General features: G+C 44.8%; 1 protein-coding gene across 1 annotated transcript in view; it reads left to right on the top strand.

The window, feature by feature from the left end:
• The window catches only part of Syn2 (Syntrophin-like 2), a 131030-nt gene that overhangs the window by 101417 nt on the left and 14613 nt on the right, over window positions 1-15000 (top strand). Inside the window, exon 3 of the mRNA XM_080279481.1 lies at window positions 2858-3017. Within this exon, the coding sequence (XP_080135607.1) occupies window positions 2858-3017 (160 nt within the window). The remainder of the gene's footprint in view (window positions 1-2857; window positions 3018-15000) is intronic.

A 15000-nucleotide genomic window follows, 5' to 3' on the forward strand; every position in this document is an offset into this window, starting at 1 on the left:
AACAGCAAAAATACGAAAATCTGGGCCAAGTTAATGTGAAAATTATAAACATCAAATTCCACACTAGTAAAACAAAACAAACACACACACACACACACACACACACACACACACACACACACACACACACACACACACACACACACACACACACACACACACACACACACACACACACACACATGGGACAAGAGGGGATAGCCAGTGGATTACGTGGAATGAGAGGTAAGCAGGATGAGGGGAAAATACATGGCACCGTAGGGAGAGGGGAGGAGGTAGAAAAGAGAAGGGAGGAGGGAGAAAGGAGAGGGGAGGAGGGAGAAAGAGAGTAGAGGAAGGGAAGAAGGAGGGAATGAGGGAGAAGATGGGAAAGAGGGAGAGAAAAATAGGGAAAGTTGAGAAAAAGAGAAAGAGAGGCAGGGAAGGGAGAGGAAACGAGAGTAGGGGCGGAAAAGGAGAGGGGAAGGGAGGGGAGGGGAGGAAGGAAAAGATGGGAGGAAATGACTGACTGAATGAATGAAGGAGGGGAGAACAGATAGGTCGCATGAGAGACAGACAGACGGAGAGAGAGGGAGAGGAGAGAGAGAGAGAGAGAGAGAAAGTCGAGCCAATGTGAGAAATGGAAGGGAAACGCGGCAGTGTTTGTGGCAGCAAAACTGAAGTCACTTTGATGTGGGGTTTGAAATTCGACACATCCGGGTAAAGTTACAACATCCGAGAGGCAAAGGGATGGAGGAAAGGGTAGGGAGTGGATGGAGGCAAAGGGATGGAGGAAAGGGTAGGGAGTGGATGGAAAGGGTAGGGAGTGGATGGAAACGGTAGGGAGTGGATGGACAGGGTAGGGAGTGGATGGACAGGGTAGGAGGGGAGGTGAATAAGGTAGGAGGGTGGTGGAAAGTGGAGTGGATGGAAAGGGAAGGGAGTGGATGGATAGGGTAGGGAGTGGATGGATAGGGTAAAGAGTGGGTGAAAAGGGTAGGAAGGGATGTGGAAAGATTAGAAAGGGTGATGGAAAAATAGGAGGGGAGGTGGAAAGGGTATGGAGGGATTTGAAATGGGTAGCCTGAGCGAAAAGGCTCAAGGTGGTTGACGGAAAAGGTAAATAGTGGACGAATAAGTTAGAGGCGGAGATGGAAGAGTGAAGGGGGAAGAGGGTGGATGAAAGGGGTAACAGAGAGGATGACAAGGGGTAAAGAAAGAGGTGGAAAAGATAGAGGGGGGTATGAAGAGGGTGTAAAATTTTTGAGAGAGAGAGCAGATTGTCGTTACCTCAGGGCCCAGTACAGAATTTTCTCTCTCGTAGGCCATATTCTATTTTCGGCTGACAAGTGCAGTCTGCCTCAGGGAATGGATTGTGGCGGTTATGTAATTGTGGCTGAGTCCCCCGCCTGGGAGTGTTGCGCAAGAGAGAGAGAGAGAGAGAGAGAGAACATATGGCAATAAATGTTTTGAATGTTAAAAAGCCTGTAGATAGATAGATGTAACGTATGTGTGTGTGTGTGTGTGTGTGTGTGTGTGTGTGTGTGTGTGTGTGTGTGTGTGTGTGTGTGTGTGTGTGTGTTTGTGAAGTAATGGAGTGCTTCCCATGAGTGAAAATTAATAAATAAAAAGCGCGGCAGACTTAATAATTATGAAAATGAAATTCATAGTCTGTCATTGCTTTCATTTTTTTTCCTGTTTTATATTTTACTTTTTTCGTCAATTTCTTCATTCCTTTGCCTCTTTCCTCCTCCTCGCTTCTTTCTCTCCATCCTTTCTTCCTTCTCTCATGTCTCTCCCTCCTTTATCTTCCTCTTATTTCCGTAATTCATTTCTACCGTTTAGCCGTTTTCTCGTCTTCCCTCCTGTGCTTCCCTCCTCTCACTTTTTCACTCTCTCCTTCCTCCACCATCCTCTTTTTCTAAATTGCTTCCTTCCTTCTCTCCTCCCACTCACCTCACTCCCTCCTCCCACTCAGTATTTCCCTCCGACTCATTCTGTTCTCTTCCGCTCACTCTTTCCCCCTCCCACTCTCTCTCTGTCCCTTTCCACTCACTGTCCCCCAGTCACTCCCTACCCCCTGCTCACTCATTACCCCCCACTCACTCATGACCCCCCACTCATTACCCCCACTCATTACCCCCACTCACTCACTACCCCCCACTCACTCACTACCCCCCACTCACTCAATACCCACCATCCCCCCCTCCCACCCCCACGCACTCACTCACCATCTCCCTCACCCACTCTCTCACCATCCCCCTCACCCACTCTTTCACCATCCCCCTCACCCACTCACTCTCCCCACTCACTCTACACCCTCCCACTCCCGGACAGAGCGCTTCCAGTCTGCTTAAGAACAGATAAATCTCACTTCAGGACAGATTTCAGCTTAAGCCCCAGTTTTGTATTCCAGCAGTAGAGCGCAATGAGCTGCCTAACTGCTCACCGGCTCCACGCTCTCTTCAAAGTTCTATCCCTTCTGCCCGAGGACCTGGTTTCTGTTTTATTTTTTTTATTTTTTTTAGGTAACACGACCATTATGCAAGAACGGCTGGATTCTCTCTCTCTCTCTCTCTCTCTCTCTCTCTCTCTCTTCTTTTCTATACCATTCCCGCGCCGTTATTTTTTTTTTTAATGCCCGTTGCTGCTGCTCATTTTCTTTTCGGCGACTTTGGCTGATGATGATGATGATGATGATGATGATGCATTGCCATTATCATCATCATCATCATCATCAAGTACTTATTCCATTCTCAGCCTCACCCCTTTCCTCCTAGTCATCCCTCTCCCCACTCGTCCCACTCCCCACTCACCCTACTCCCCACTCAGCCCACTCATTACTCTTCCCACTCAGTCCACTCCTCCCTCCCCACAGATCCGGCGTGTGAAGGTGGTGCGGCAGCGTGGGTCAGGGCTGGGGCTGAGCATAAAGGGCGGGTCAGAACACAAGCTTCCTATTCTCATCTCTCGCATCTTCAAGGACCAGGCGGCAGACCTCACCGGGAAACTCTTCGTGGGAGACGCTATTCTTAAAGGTATGTGTCTTGTAGGTGTAGGTGTGGGGGTGATAGATAAAATAGATAGGTAGGTTGGTAGGGAGATAGATAGAAATAGCAGAAGAAAAGAAAAAGGCTGGACGTTATATGTAGTGGATGAATGTGTGTGTTATTACGAAAAGAGGATATAATAGAGAGAGAGAGATAGGGTTAGGCGAGGAAGAGGGAAAAGAGAGAGAGAGGGGAGGATCCACGAAACGGAAAAAATCTATCATGCAAAGGGAAGTGAGGGGAGTGAGGGGAGCGTGGGATGAGGGGAAGTCAAAGGAAGGGAGGACGGAAGGGAGGAAGGGAGGGAGGTGCTCTGAACTGACGAATATTTGCTGCTGTCTAGAGGCGAGGGGAGTTGGAGATTTATGTATTTAGTTATTTTATTTTATTATTATTATTATTATTTTTATTATTATTATTATTATTATTATTATTATTATTATTATTATTATTTTTCCTAACCAGTCCTTAAGAGGGAAAAAAATTATGATGATGATGAATGGTGGTGGTGCTGGTGATGGTGGTGATAATGATGATGATGGTGATGATGATGATGATGATGATGATAATAATAATAATGATGATGATATATGTGTTTATTCTGTATGGAAAAGACCCTTCGTAGTAAAGGAATGAAGGAAGAACGAAGACAAAAGCACGGAAGAAAGTAAGAAGGAAGTAAAAAATTCAAAAAGATCCACCCAAGAAGAAGGAGAGGAAAAAATAGAAGAGGAAGAGAAGAAAAAAAGATAGAAAGAAAAGTAAAAGTGAGAGAGGACGTGACGTGTAACCCGGAAATCCAGCGTCCAGCATCTTAAAGTTCCTGCGTCAAAGTTTCATGCCTAAAGTTTGTCGCGGGAATTTAATGTAGTGCCCCCTCTTGCTCATTCCTGTTTTCTTTATTTTTCGTTTTTTATCCTTCTTTTCTCTTCCCGCCAACTCTCTCCACACACACACACACACACACACACACACACACACACACACACACACACACACACACACACACACACACACACACACACACACACACACACACACTGCTAACTTTCCCAAACCACAAACTTGGACATCAGTAAACAGACACATTCATCTCTTGAGTATGCAGGTGTGTGTGTGTGTGTGTGTGTTTGTGTGTGTGTGTGTGTGTGTGTGTGTGTGTGTGTGTGTGTGTGTGTGTGTGTGAGAGAGAGAGAGAGAGAAAGCGCTAAGGGAAGAAGGAAAGTTAGAAGTACGTCGAGGGAAATTAGGAATGTGAGAAGTTAGTGGTGTGAATGAGAAGTTAGGAAGGTGGTGATGTGGAGTGTTGTGGTGGAGTTAGGAAGGTGGTGGAGAGGTGGAGGGTTGTGGTGGAGTTAGGAAGGTGGTGATGTGGAGGGTTGTGGTGGAGTTAGGAAGGTGGTGATGTGGAGGGTTGTGGTGGAGTTAGGAAGGTGGTGGAGAGGTGGAGGGTTGTGGTGGAGGTAGGAAGGTGATGATGTGGATGGTTGTGGTGGAGTTATGAAGGTGGTGATGTGGTGGAGGGTTGTGGTGGAGATTCGTGTCAGTGGAGGGTAACCCGGAACTAGAACTAACGCGGTATTCTTAATCCGGGTTGCCTGAAAAGAGAATCCGGGATTATGCACATGAGTGGGCTATGGGTAATCCACGATCCCCCTCCCCCTTCCCACTCCCCTTCCCCCCTACTAATCCCCCTCCCCCTTCCCATTCCCCCCAACTAATCCCCCTCCCGCGTTAATTCCAGGACAGGTGTACAGTAATCCTGGTTCTCGCTAAAAACCCGTACTAAACGTGTATTGGCCAGCTCACTCTCCCCCCACGGTACCCCCATTCGCGGAAGCTGCACTCGTTAATTCCCAGGTATTTTCCAGGTGTTATACTCGTTAATTCCCAGGTGTTATGCTCGTTAATTCCCAAGTGTTTTCCAGGTGGTATACTCGTTAATTCCCAATGTTTTCCAGGTGTTATACTCGTTAATTCCCAGGTGTTTTCCAGGTGTTATTACTGGCCAGCTGGAAATGATGTGTGTGTGTGTGTGTGTGTGTGTGTGTGTGTGTGTGTGTGTGTGTGTGTGTGTGTGTAATAGTGATATGTTTATAGTGTTTGGTAGATTGTTAATTTTAGTAGTGTATAGTTTATTGTCTCTGTTTAGACTTATAGATAGATAGACATAGATGGACAGATAGATAGATAGATTGATTGATAGATGGATAGACAGATGGATGGATCGATAGATAGATAGATACAGATATAAATAGATGCTGTAACTAGCACCTGGCGCATTTAAAGAGCCTCGGACGAAAGGGGTTAAATCCGAAAACAGTTATTTCTTATCCGATTCGAGTCAGTTTAATGAAGTTTGTATCTAGCCCTGTTATCTATGGCTGTATCTTATCTAACCCTCCTCCTGCTAGCCACTGTGCTCTTCTAAGGTGGGTGGAATCGAAAAGGGTTGGAAAAATTATAAATACTCGTGAATTGCGTCCTCGTACTGAATGGGCTGTTATCCTTGTCATCACCACACCACCCAGTTCCTCCCAGTACCACCTTTAGCCTTTATACCAGTACCACCACACCAGTACACCCAGTACCAAAAGACTTATTGTTTACGATCTGTCTTGTGTCTCGGTAGAACTACCATTAACTTCTGCCATAACTACCATGTACTACCATTCGTCTACCATAACTACCATGTACCACCATTCGTCTACCATAACTACAGTATACTGCCATTCGTCTACCATACCTACCATATACTACCATTCTTCTACCATAACTACCATACTCTATCATTATTCTACCGCACTCCTACCACAACTACCACATTGTCTTACCACAAAAACAACACTGCCTCACCATAACTACCACACACTCTTACCACAACTACCACATTTTCCTACCACAGCTGCTGCTCTCTCCTGCCACAACTGCCACACATACTTCAACTACCATGCACCGCTACCGCAACTGCCACACTCCTACCACAACTACCACGCACTCCTACCACAACTACCACGCACTCCTACCACAACTACCACGCACTCCTACCACAACTACCACACTCCTACCACAACTACCACACCCTCCTACCATTCCCCTACGACAACAACCACACCCTTTACCATTCTCCTACCACAGCTACCACTCATCATCCCACCTATCCAGTACTGTAGACACTTCTCACCCAATAAATCTTCAGCAGGCTACTCCACAAACTTACCTCATTATTTCCACCACAGTCTGTCTCACCACAACTACCACACTAGCTTGTCACCACCACCACCACCACCATCATCATCATCAGCAGCAGCAGCAGCAACAACAAACATACGAAACTAATCCAAACAACCACCACGTAGGCATATAAAAGTGAGAATGTGTGTGTGTGTGTGTGTGTGTGTGTGTGTGTGTGTGTGTGTGTGTGAGGGTATTTTGCAAAGGCCACAACCACATAAAAATCTCACAGCTACCATACAACCAAAACGACTATACTTACTTCATCACAGTCACACACCATCCACCACAGCCATTACCATCACCTCTCAACTACCACAACTACCACCATCACTACCACACAACTACCGCAACTACCACAATAGCCCGGGAAGCACATAAAAGTGAGAATGCTCCTCTGGTGTGTCATGTAATGTGCCAGGTCCTGTGAGGTTAGATTCGACTACCACACCTACCACAACTACCACAATTACATCACAACTACCATGCATCCACCACATCTGTTACACTCACAACACATCCACCACAGCTACCTCATTCACCACCACACGTACCACATCATAAACACCACAACTACCAGACCTCCACCACAGTTACCACATCATGAACAGCTACCACAGCTCTCACACAAAATCCATTAGCACCTCACACCCACACAACTCCCACAGCTGTCTCGATCAGCACACGACTACCACCACCACCACCACCACCACGTCAAAACTACCACCACCACACAACCAACACACCGCAAGAATCATACCACAACCACAATAAGTACCAAAACCACCACCACACATCTCCACCATTCCCACCACCACACCCCACTCACACAGCCCTCACGGTACCACGCCACACCACCCCACCACCGCTCCCCACTCACACACCCCTCACAGTACCACCCCCCACCACACCCCACCACCCCACCCCACCACACCACCACACCATCAGGCCAGCATCACATAAAAGAGGTAATGTTGCCCTGGTGTGTCGTGCATGTGTTGGTCCTCTGGGGGAAGACTCTTGGCCTTAAACTTCTTGTCATTTTACTCCTCCTCCTTGGGTGTTGAAGATGTCATAGGAGGGTTATTTGGTGGCCCTGGTATTGTTGGTTGTGAGGGTGTTAGTGTGTTAGTTATTATCAGTGTATTAGCTATTATTATTATTATTATTATTATTATTATTATTATTATTATTATTGTCCTTCTTTATTTTTTATTTATTGTTGTTATTAATGATAGTTTTCTTTGTTTTATTAACCAGTTTGCGCCCAGTGTCCTCAGTATATTTCGGAACTAGGCATTTTCAAAGTTTATGAGCCGACAGGCGGAGGGCCGTATGCCTAGCAATTCGGGCCAAATCCCTTGCACAGAACCCTGGGAGCTATTGGGTTAATGGCGCTGTTTTTGCTGTTACTTTTCCTGTTGGTCATCGTCATCATCATCATCATCATCATCATCATCATCATCATCATCATCATCATCATCATCACCACCACCACCACCACCACCACCACCACCACCACCACCACCACCACCACCACCACCACCACCACCTTACCTGACCAGAAATAAGAGCAAATAGAGCAATGACCTGGTACGACCCCGCAGAGCATCACCCTTAAATAATATAGATTTTTAAAGACCACGCAAGACTTATTAAAATGCCGAGATAACATGGATTTCCGGCAGTCGTATTGGGTTTAAAATTTTGGTGGATATCTGGGGTGGAATTTCTCTATATTGAGGTGAAAAAGGTAAATGCTGGTTGAACATATATACGTACGCGTGGTCTTGTGTGTATATTTCTCTCTCTCTCTCTCTCTCTCTCTCTCTCTCTCTCTCTCTCTCTCTCCAGTAATCTGGTTTATACTAACAAGATACATTATTAGAAGAAAAGCTTCGTCTGTCAGTCTGTCATTTGTTTATATATCTGTCTGTCTGTCTGTCTGTGTATGTATGTGTACGTATGAATATGTGTGTGTTTGTATGTGTATGCATGTATGTATATATGTGTATGTATGTATATGTGTATGTATGTATTTGTATGTATGTATATGTGGATGTATATATGTATGTATGTGTTTCCGGCATACATGGGGCAATGGCATCTACACGGTTAATTGCACGGACAGTCCCAGCCCACATTCCAAATTAGAAATAGTTGCAATAAGCGGTGGGCGAGGCAGTTGGTACAGCTAATGATTACAGAAACAATTACACGGAAAAAGACGTAACATTTCCACATCATAGTCTACCGGAATTCATGTGTGTGTGTGATTTTCGCGTCCAGTATACGTAATATATACCCACTTAAATATATAGTATAATATAAGGGTATATATGTATGAATGTTTTTTTCCACATCCAGTATACCGCGGTTGATATGCAAGTTATATCTCAGTAACATAATGTAATAAATAGTATATCCGATTTTTTGTACTTATGATTAATTCCACATCTTGTATACCGCAGTTAATATGAATAATAATGTATGCTGTTTCCCAAGCGCTACAGGGGATATGCAGTATACTGGAATTGGTATACACACAAATTATACTTTTCGGCCTAATGATGAAGTGCATTTATTTATCTTATTTATTTATTTATTTATTTATTTGGCTGCCTATCCAATTAATTAGAGTAAATTTAGGTCAGGATTTCTTAACGCTGTATTTATCACCTGTCATCTTTCTCTGTACAAAGCTTATGATTAGAGCCTCGTACTGAAGGGGTAAGCAGCGGTCCCCATTCTCTCTCTCTCTCTCTCTCTCTCTCTCTCTCTCTCCATTGTAATACCAGTTCGAAAATTTTGGCCACAAGGAAAGCAGGGAATTCGGAATTTTCACACAAGGGGAATATTTTATGGCATACCTCTTATATGTCCAAAAATCTTGGTCGGATTTGAGAGAAAGAAAAAAATTAAGCGATATTTTTTCTTTGTTCTAAAAGTTTGAAGTTCTGTCCGAATATTTTTTTCTTTCTTTTTTCCTTCATTCTTTCCTTTTCTTTTTTTCCTTTCTTTTTCTTTCTTTCCATCTTTTTTTCTTTCTTCCTCTCTTTCTTTCTTTTTTTTCTTTCTTTTTTCCTTTCTTTTTTCCTTTCTTTCTTTTTTCCTTTCTTTCTTTCCTTCTTTCATTCTGTCTTTAATTCTGTTTCGGGATACTATTTTAGGACTTACCTTAAAAAATAAATCGCCTGGTGGTAGCATGAATAGAGTAAAAAACAATATGACAAGGATAGCAATGTCTCCGAAATTTTCACGAGAGAGAGAGAGAGAGAGGGGGAGGAACGATTAGTAAGGGAAACAAAAGATCGAGAACTTAATGAAAAAGAAAAATATCAAAGGGACAGTGACGAAAGAAAGTGGCATCAGGATTCAAATTAAGGAAAAACTCAAGCAAGAAAAAAAATCAGTGTTAGAACGAAATAAATGAAAATCAGGCAATATTAAATTTAAAAAGTATATATATTAAAATGCAAACGAAAATAAAAAGAATATAGGCACGAGAAGAAAAAAGTCTAGGTGATAATTAAAGTGAAAATAAAAGGGAAAAAGATGTAATATTTTGGACGAATAAAAAAAGTGCAGATTTTAAGCGACTGTAAAGAAGGAATGACCCTCGGAATTTTAGACCCGAGAGAGAGAGAGAGAGAGAGAGAGAGAGAGAGAGAGAGAGAGAGAGAGAGAGAGAGAGAGAGAGACAGAGAGAGAGAGAGAGAAAGAGAGAGAGAGAGAGAGAGAGAGAGAGAGAGAGAGAGAGAGACAGAGAGAGAGAGAGACAGACAGACAGACAGACAGACAGACAAGACAACAAAGGAAGCATCATATTCTGACAGTTGGAGAGTGAGTGAGAGAGACATGAAGACAGACAGACATAGGCAAAGTGACAGGAAGAATGACAGGCAACTCAGGCATGCTAGAGAGAGAGAGAGAGAGAGAGAGAGAGAGAGAGTGTGTGTGTGTGTGTGTGTGTGTGTGTGTGTGTGTGTGTGTGTGAGAGAGAGAGAGAGAGAGAGAGAGAGAGAGAGAGAGAGAGAGTACCGTGTGTGTGTGTATGTGTGTGTGTGTGAGAGGGAGAAAGAGAGAGAGAGAGAGAGTACCGTGTGTGTGTGTGTGTGTGTGTGTGAGAGAGAGAGAGAGAGAGAGAGTACCGTGTGTGTGTGTGTGTGTGTGTGTGTGTGTGTGTGAGAGAGAGAGAGAGAGAGAGAGAGAGTACCGTGTGTGTGTGTGTGTGTGTGTGTGTGTGTGTGTGTGTGTGTGTGTGTGTGTGTGTGTGTATGTATGTATGTATGTATGTATATGTGCGTGTGTGTGTGTGTATCCGTGAATCTATACGAATACTTGTTTGCATCCAACACGCATAAAATTCAAAGTTTCGTTTTTCGCTTTTTCTATTATGGAGATGAGAATTCCAGACATGTGCTGCAATTCCGATGACAGTGACAGTCTCGCTGGCCATTTTTACTGTTTCAGACTCCAGGAAAAACAAACAGGCAAACAGATAGATAGATAGAGAGAGAGGGAGGGAGGGAGAGGGAGAGACAGATAGACAGAGACAGACAGAATGACAGGCAGAGACAGACAGCAAGAAAGGAAGGAAAGCAGACAGACAGACAGACAGACAGACAGACAGAAAGACAGGCAGAGACAGACAGACAGACAGACAGAAAGACAGGCAGAGACAGACAGACAGACAGACAGAAAGACAGGCAGAGACAGACAGACAAAAAGACAAAAAGACAGTCATAAAAGAAAACTCTGTGTGCAGGTGCAAGAGGGATTCGCTGAGGTGGGTTGAGAGGACCGAGTGAAAAAATAAATAAAGAGTTGGAGTAAGAGAGGGAATGTGGAGATTATGGCGTGAAGAATGAATGGAATGAGGGAGGGAATGTAGAGATTATGGCGTGAAGAATATATAGAATGAGGGTGGGAATGTAGAGATTATGGTGTGAAGAATGTATGGAATGAGGGAGGGAATGTAGAGATTATGGTGTGAAGAATGTATGGAATGAGAGAGGGAATGTAGAGATTATGGCGTGAAGAATGTATGGAATAAGGGAGGGAATGTAGAGATTATGGCTTGAAGAATGTATGGAATGAGAGAGGGAATGTAGAGATTATGGCGTGAAGAATGTATGGAATGAGGGAGGGAATGTACAGATGTTTTGAAGAGTGTATATTTAAACAAGGACAACTGGAGCCTCGTCTGTCTTGTGTCCATCTTGATAGGAGAAGCCGGGCAGATCAGGGCATCAGAACTAGAAACAGAAAGGAATTATGCCACATCTAAAGCACTCTCACATTCACCCTGAGATTCTTGCTTATATAAATAGTGGGTAACCTAAAAACTAGCCTATTCTCCCCGTTCATTTCACCTGGACAGATTATATGATCATGGTTTGTGAAGAATTGCATGCCGTAGTTTATGTAGCAAATTTTCTTCGTAATGCATCATAGGTTAATTTTATATTGAGCTCCAGATGAGATATGGGGAGGGGGACAGGAACCCCCATTTGCCCCCCACTAAAAATTCAAGGATGTTAACTGCCCCCTTATCCCCTACTTCCTGCGCCCTTTTACGACGACTTACTATTGATTTTATGGGAGTTGCACGGTTACGTCAGATGAAAACAAGAGCATTTTAGTTAATGTGGCTCTCTGTATGCAGGGCTTGAGTCTCGCGTGTGAGCCTCCTCCCAGGTGACGTGTATTGGCAGCCTCCTCGTCACTCGCGATTTCCAGATAGCAGACTTGTTGGCCGAGTTCCACCTTGTTAGTGAGAGAGAGAGAGAGAGAGAGAGAGAGATGTGAGACCTGCATATCAGTCTCATCGCCTTAACACACCATCATCATCGCCATCACCATCATCGTCATCGTCATCATCGTCATCGTCATCATCGTCATCGTCATCATCATCGTCGTCGTCACTCCACTATTATGCATGTTGTAAGCAGAATCCCTACACTGAAAAAGCGAAAACTCACACAATAGAACATTCATCAGGTTGCTTCCCAAAATGAAAAATCCACACCGCCATTCACTCGCCATCTAACCATTCAAAGTCCTGCCTCCCCGTTCCCTAATTCTGAAACGTAGGGTGGATGTGTATGTTATCTGCTGTTTGTCACATATGTCTTTCCCTGTTGTCTGTCCCCGCCGACGTACCTGCTGTCTCTCCCTGCTGTCTGTCCACGTTATCTCTCCCTGCTATTGTTCCTGCTGTCTCTCCCTGCAGTCTATCCATGCTATCTCTCTCTGCTATTGTTCCTGCTGTCTCTCCCTGCTGTCTGTCCATGCGATCTCTCGCTGCTATTGTTCTTACTGTCTATCCCTGCTGTCTGTCCCTTCTGTGGTCTCTGCTGTCTCTATCTGCTATCAGTCCTTGCTGTATCTCCCTGCTGTCTGTCCCGGCTGATAATACAAACATTCTTATCTCTTCCCTCCCCCCCCACTTGTAAAATGCACCGACCTGCCCTGCTCACGTGAATCCCAATAAAATATATATATATAATCAACGAGAGGCAAAAGAAAAAAAAAATTGCAACCCGTGAATCTCAGGCAAAAAAAAAAAAAAAAAGAGAAAACAGAAAAGAAAAAATAGTAACAAAAAAAATAATATAGTCCACGCATTCCGTATAAATATTGTCTTTGAGTTAAGATAAAAATAATACAAGTCTTTAATTCCGTGTGAAATAAATCGCAGCTGGAAATATGATAAGGCATGAACACCAACAGACTATATATAATTTAGTAATCCTCCTCCCAGAAAATTAATCCCAGACTCCAGAATGGTTTCATATTTGACTATGTGACTCTCTCTCTCTCTCTCTCTCTCTCTCTCTCTTTCTCTCTCTCTCTCTCTCTCTCTCTCTCTCTCTCTCTCTCTCTCTCTCTCTCTCTCTCTCTCTCTCTCTCTCTCTCTCTCTCTCTCGTGTCAGATAGTTACCATTTCAATTTATCGTCAGCCAGGCAGTTCCATAGATCACACAGACGTAAAGCAGCAGTGATGTTCTGACATTATGTGCCGTATGTCTCGTGGACTTAGGAGGCTGTTTGTGTGTGTGTGTGTGTGTGTGTGTGTGTGTGTGTGTGTGTGTGTGTGTGTGTGTGTGTGTGTGTGTGTGTGTGTGTGTGTGTGTGTGTGTGTGTGTGTGTGTGTGAAGTGTTTCCTCTTCTTATTCCCCTCTCTCTATCCCACCCAGTCCCCCAGTATTCCTCTTCTTTCTATTCCACCCACCAACCAGTCCTCCAATAATCCCCCCAGTCTATCCCACCCACCGCCCAGTCCCCCAATATTCCCCTCAGTCTATTCCACCCACCACCCAATCCCCCAATACTCCCCTCAGTCTATCCCACCCACCACCCAGTCCCCCAATACTCCCCTCAGTCTATCCCACCCACCGCCCAGCCAATGTCCATCAGGCTTACCTATCCAATAAACCTTTACCCAATTACTGTACCTGCCTACCCACCTGCCTGCCTGCTTACCTACGTACCTGTCTGCCTGCTTCCCGGCCTGCCCACAACTTAAACCACACACTCACGCTTCCATCCATCCATCCATCTATCCATCCATCCATCCATCCATCCATCCATCCACTCTTCCATCCATCCATCCATCCATCCACTCTTCCATCCATCCATCCATCCACTCTTCCATCCATCCATCCATCCACTCTTCCATCCATCCATCCATCCACCCATCCAGTTAACGAGGTGAGGGGCTGGGTTATCAGGCAGGGCAACACATTAGTCTAAACTGCCGCCACCAAGGGATTATTGTGTGTGTGTGTGTGTGTGTGTGTGTGTGTGTGTGTGTGTGTGTGTGTGTGTGTGTCTGTGTGTGTGTGTGAGAGAGAGAGAGAGAGAGAGAGGAAATGAACCTAGTGAAGAAAAAGTTAGCAAGATAGATAGGAAAGCAGCTGGTGAGAGAAAAAGTGAGATTGAGAGAGAGGAGAGTGAATTGGACTTGAGAGAGAGAGAGAGAGAGAATTGATTCATTCAGAAGTGTTTTTCCTTCCTCTCTTTATACCCTCTCTCTCTCTCTCTCTCTCTCTCTCTCTCTCTCTCTCTCTCTCTCTGTCGAGAGAGAGAGAGAGAGAAAAGGAATGTGGGGAGAAGAGGATTGCGAATTGGTATGGGAAGTAGGGAGAGGAAGAGGAAGTACGGGAGTAGGAAGAGGAGAAGAGAGAGGAAGAGAAGTGGGGAGGAGGAAAGGAGACAAGGGAGAGGGAGGAGAGAAGGAAAGGGGGGGGAAGGAGGAAGAGAAGAGGGAAGAGAGGAGAGGGATAAGGAAAGGAAAGAGTACGAAGGAGAAGGAAGAGAGAAAAGGGGGGAGGAGAGGGAAAGAGGAAGGAGAAAGAGAGAAAAGGGAGGGAGAAATGAAGGAGAAAGAGGAGAGGGGGTAAGGAGAGGGAAAGAGGAAGCAGGAAGAGGGGTGTGTGGGGGGAAGGTGGGAGCTTTCAGCTCGGCACTCTAAGCCAGATGTTACCACAGCTGTGATTGGTTGGTGGGTCGAGGGTGGATTGCTACGCGCCCTCCCATTGGCTGGCGCTGGGGGAGGGGCGGATATTGCACTGCCCTGATTGGTGGGGACATTAGGGGTTGTGTGGTTGGGTGGTTGATTGGTTGTGGTTGATTGTGGTTGAATGGTTGTCGTTTTGGTTGATTGTGGTTGATTTTTGGATGAATGATTGTCGTTTTGGTTGATTGGTAGTGGTTGATTGTGATTGAATGG

Source organism: Coenobita brevimanus, chromosome 78, assembly GCF_032717465.1.
Source record: "Coenobita brevimanus isolate Jiangsu-jjx chromosome 78, ASM3271746v2, whole genome shotgun sequence".
Classification (NCBI taxonomy): domain Eukaryota; kingdom Metazoa; phylum Arthropoda; class Malacostraca; order Decapoda; family Coenobitidae; genus Coenobita; species Coenobita brevimanus.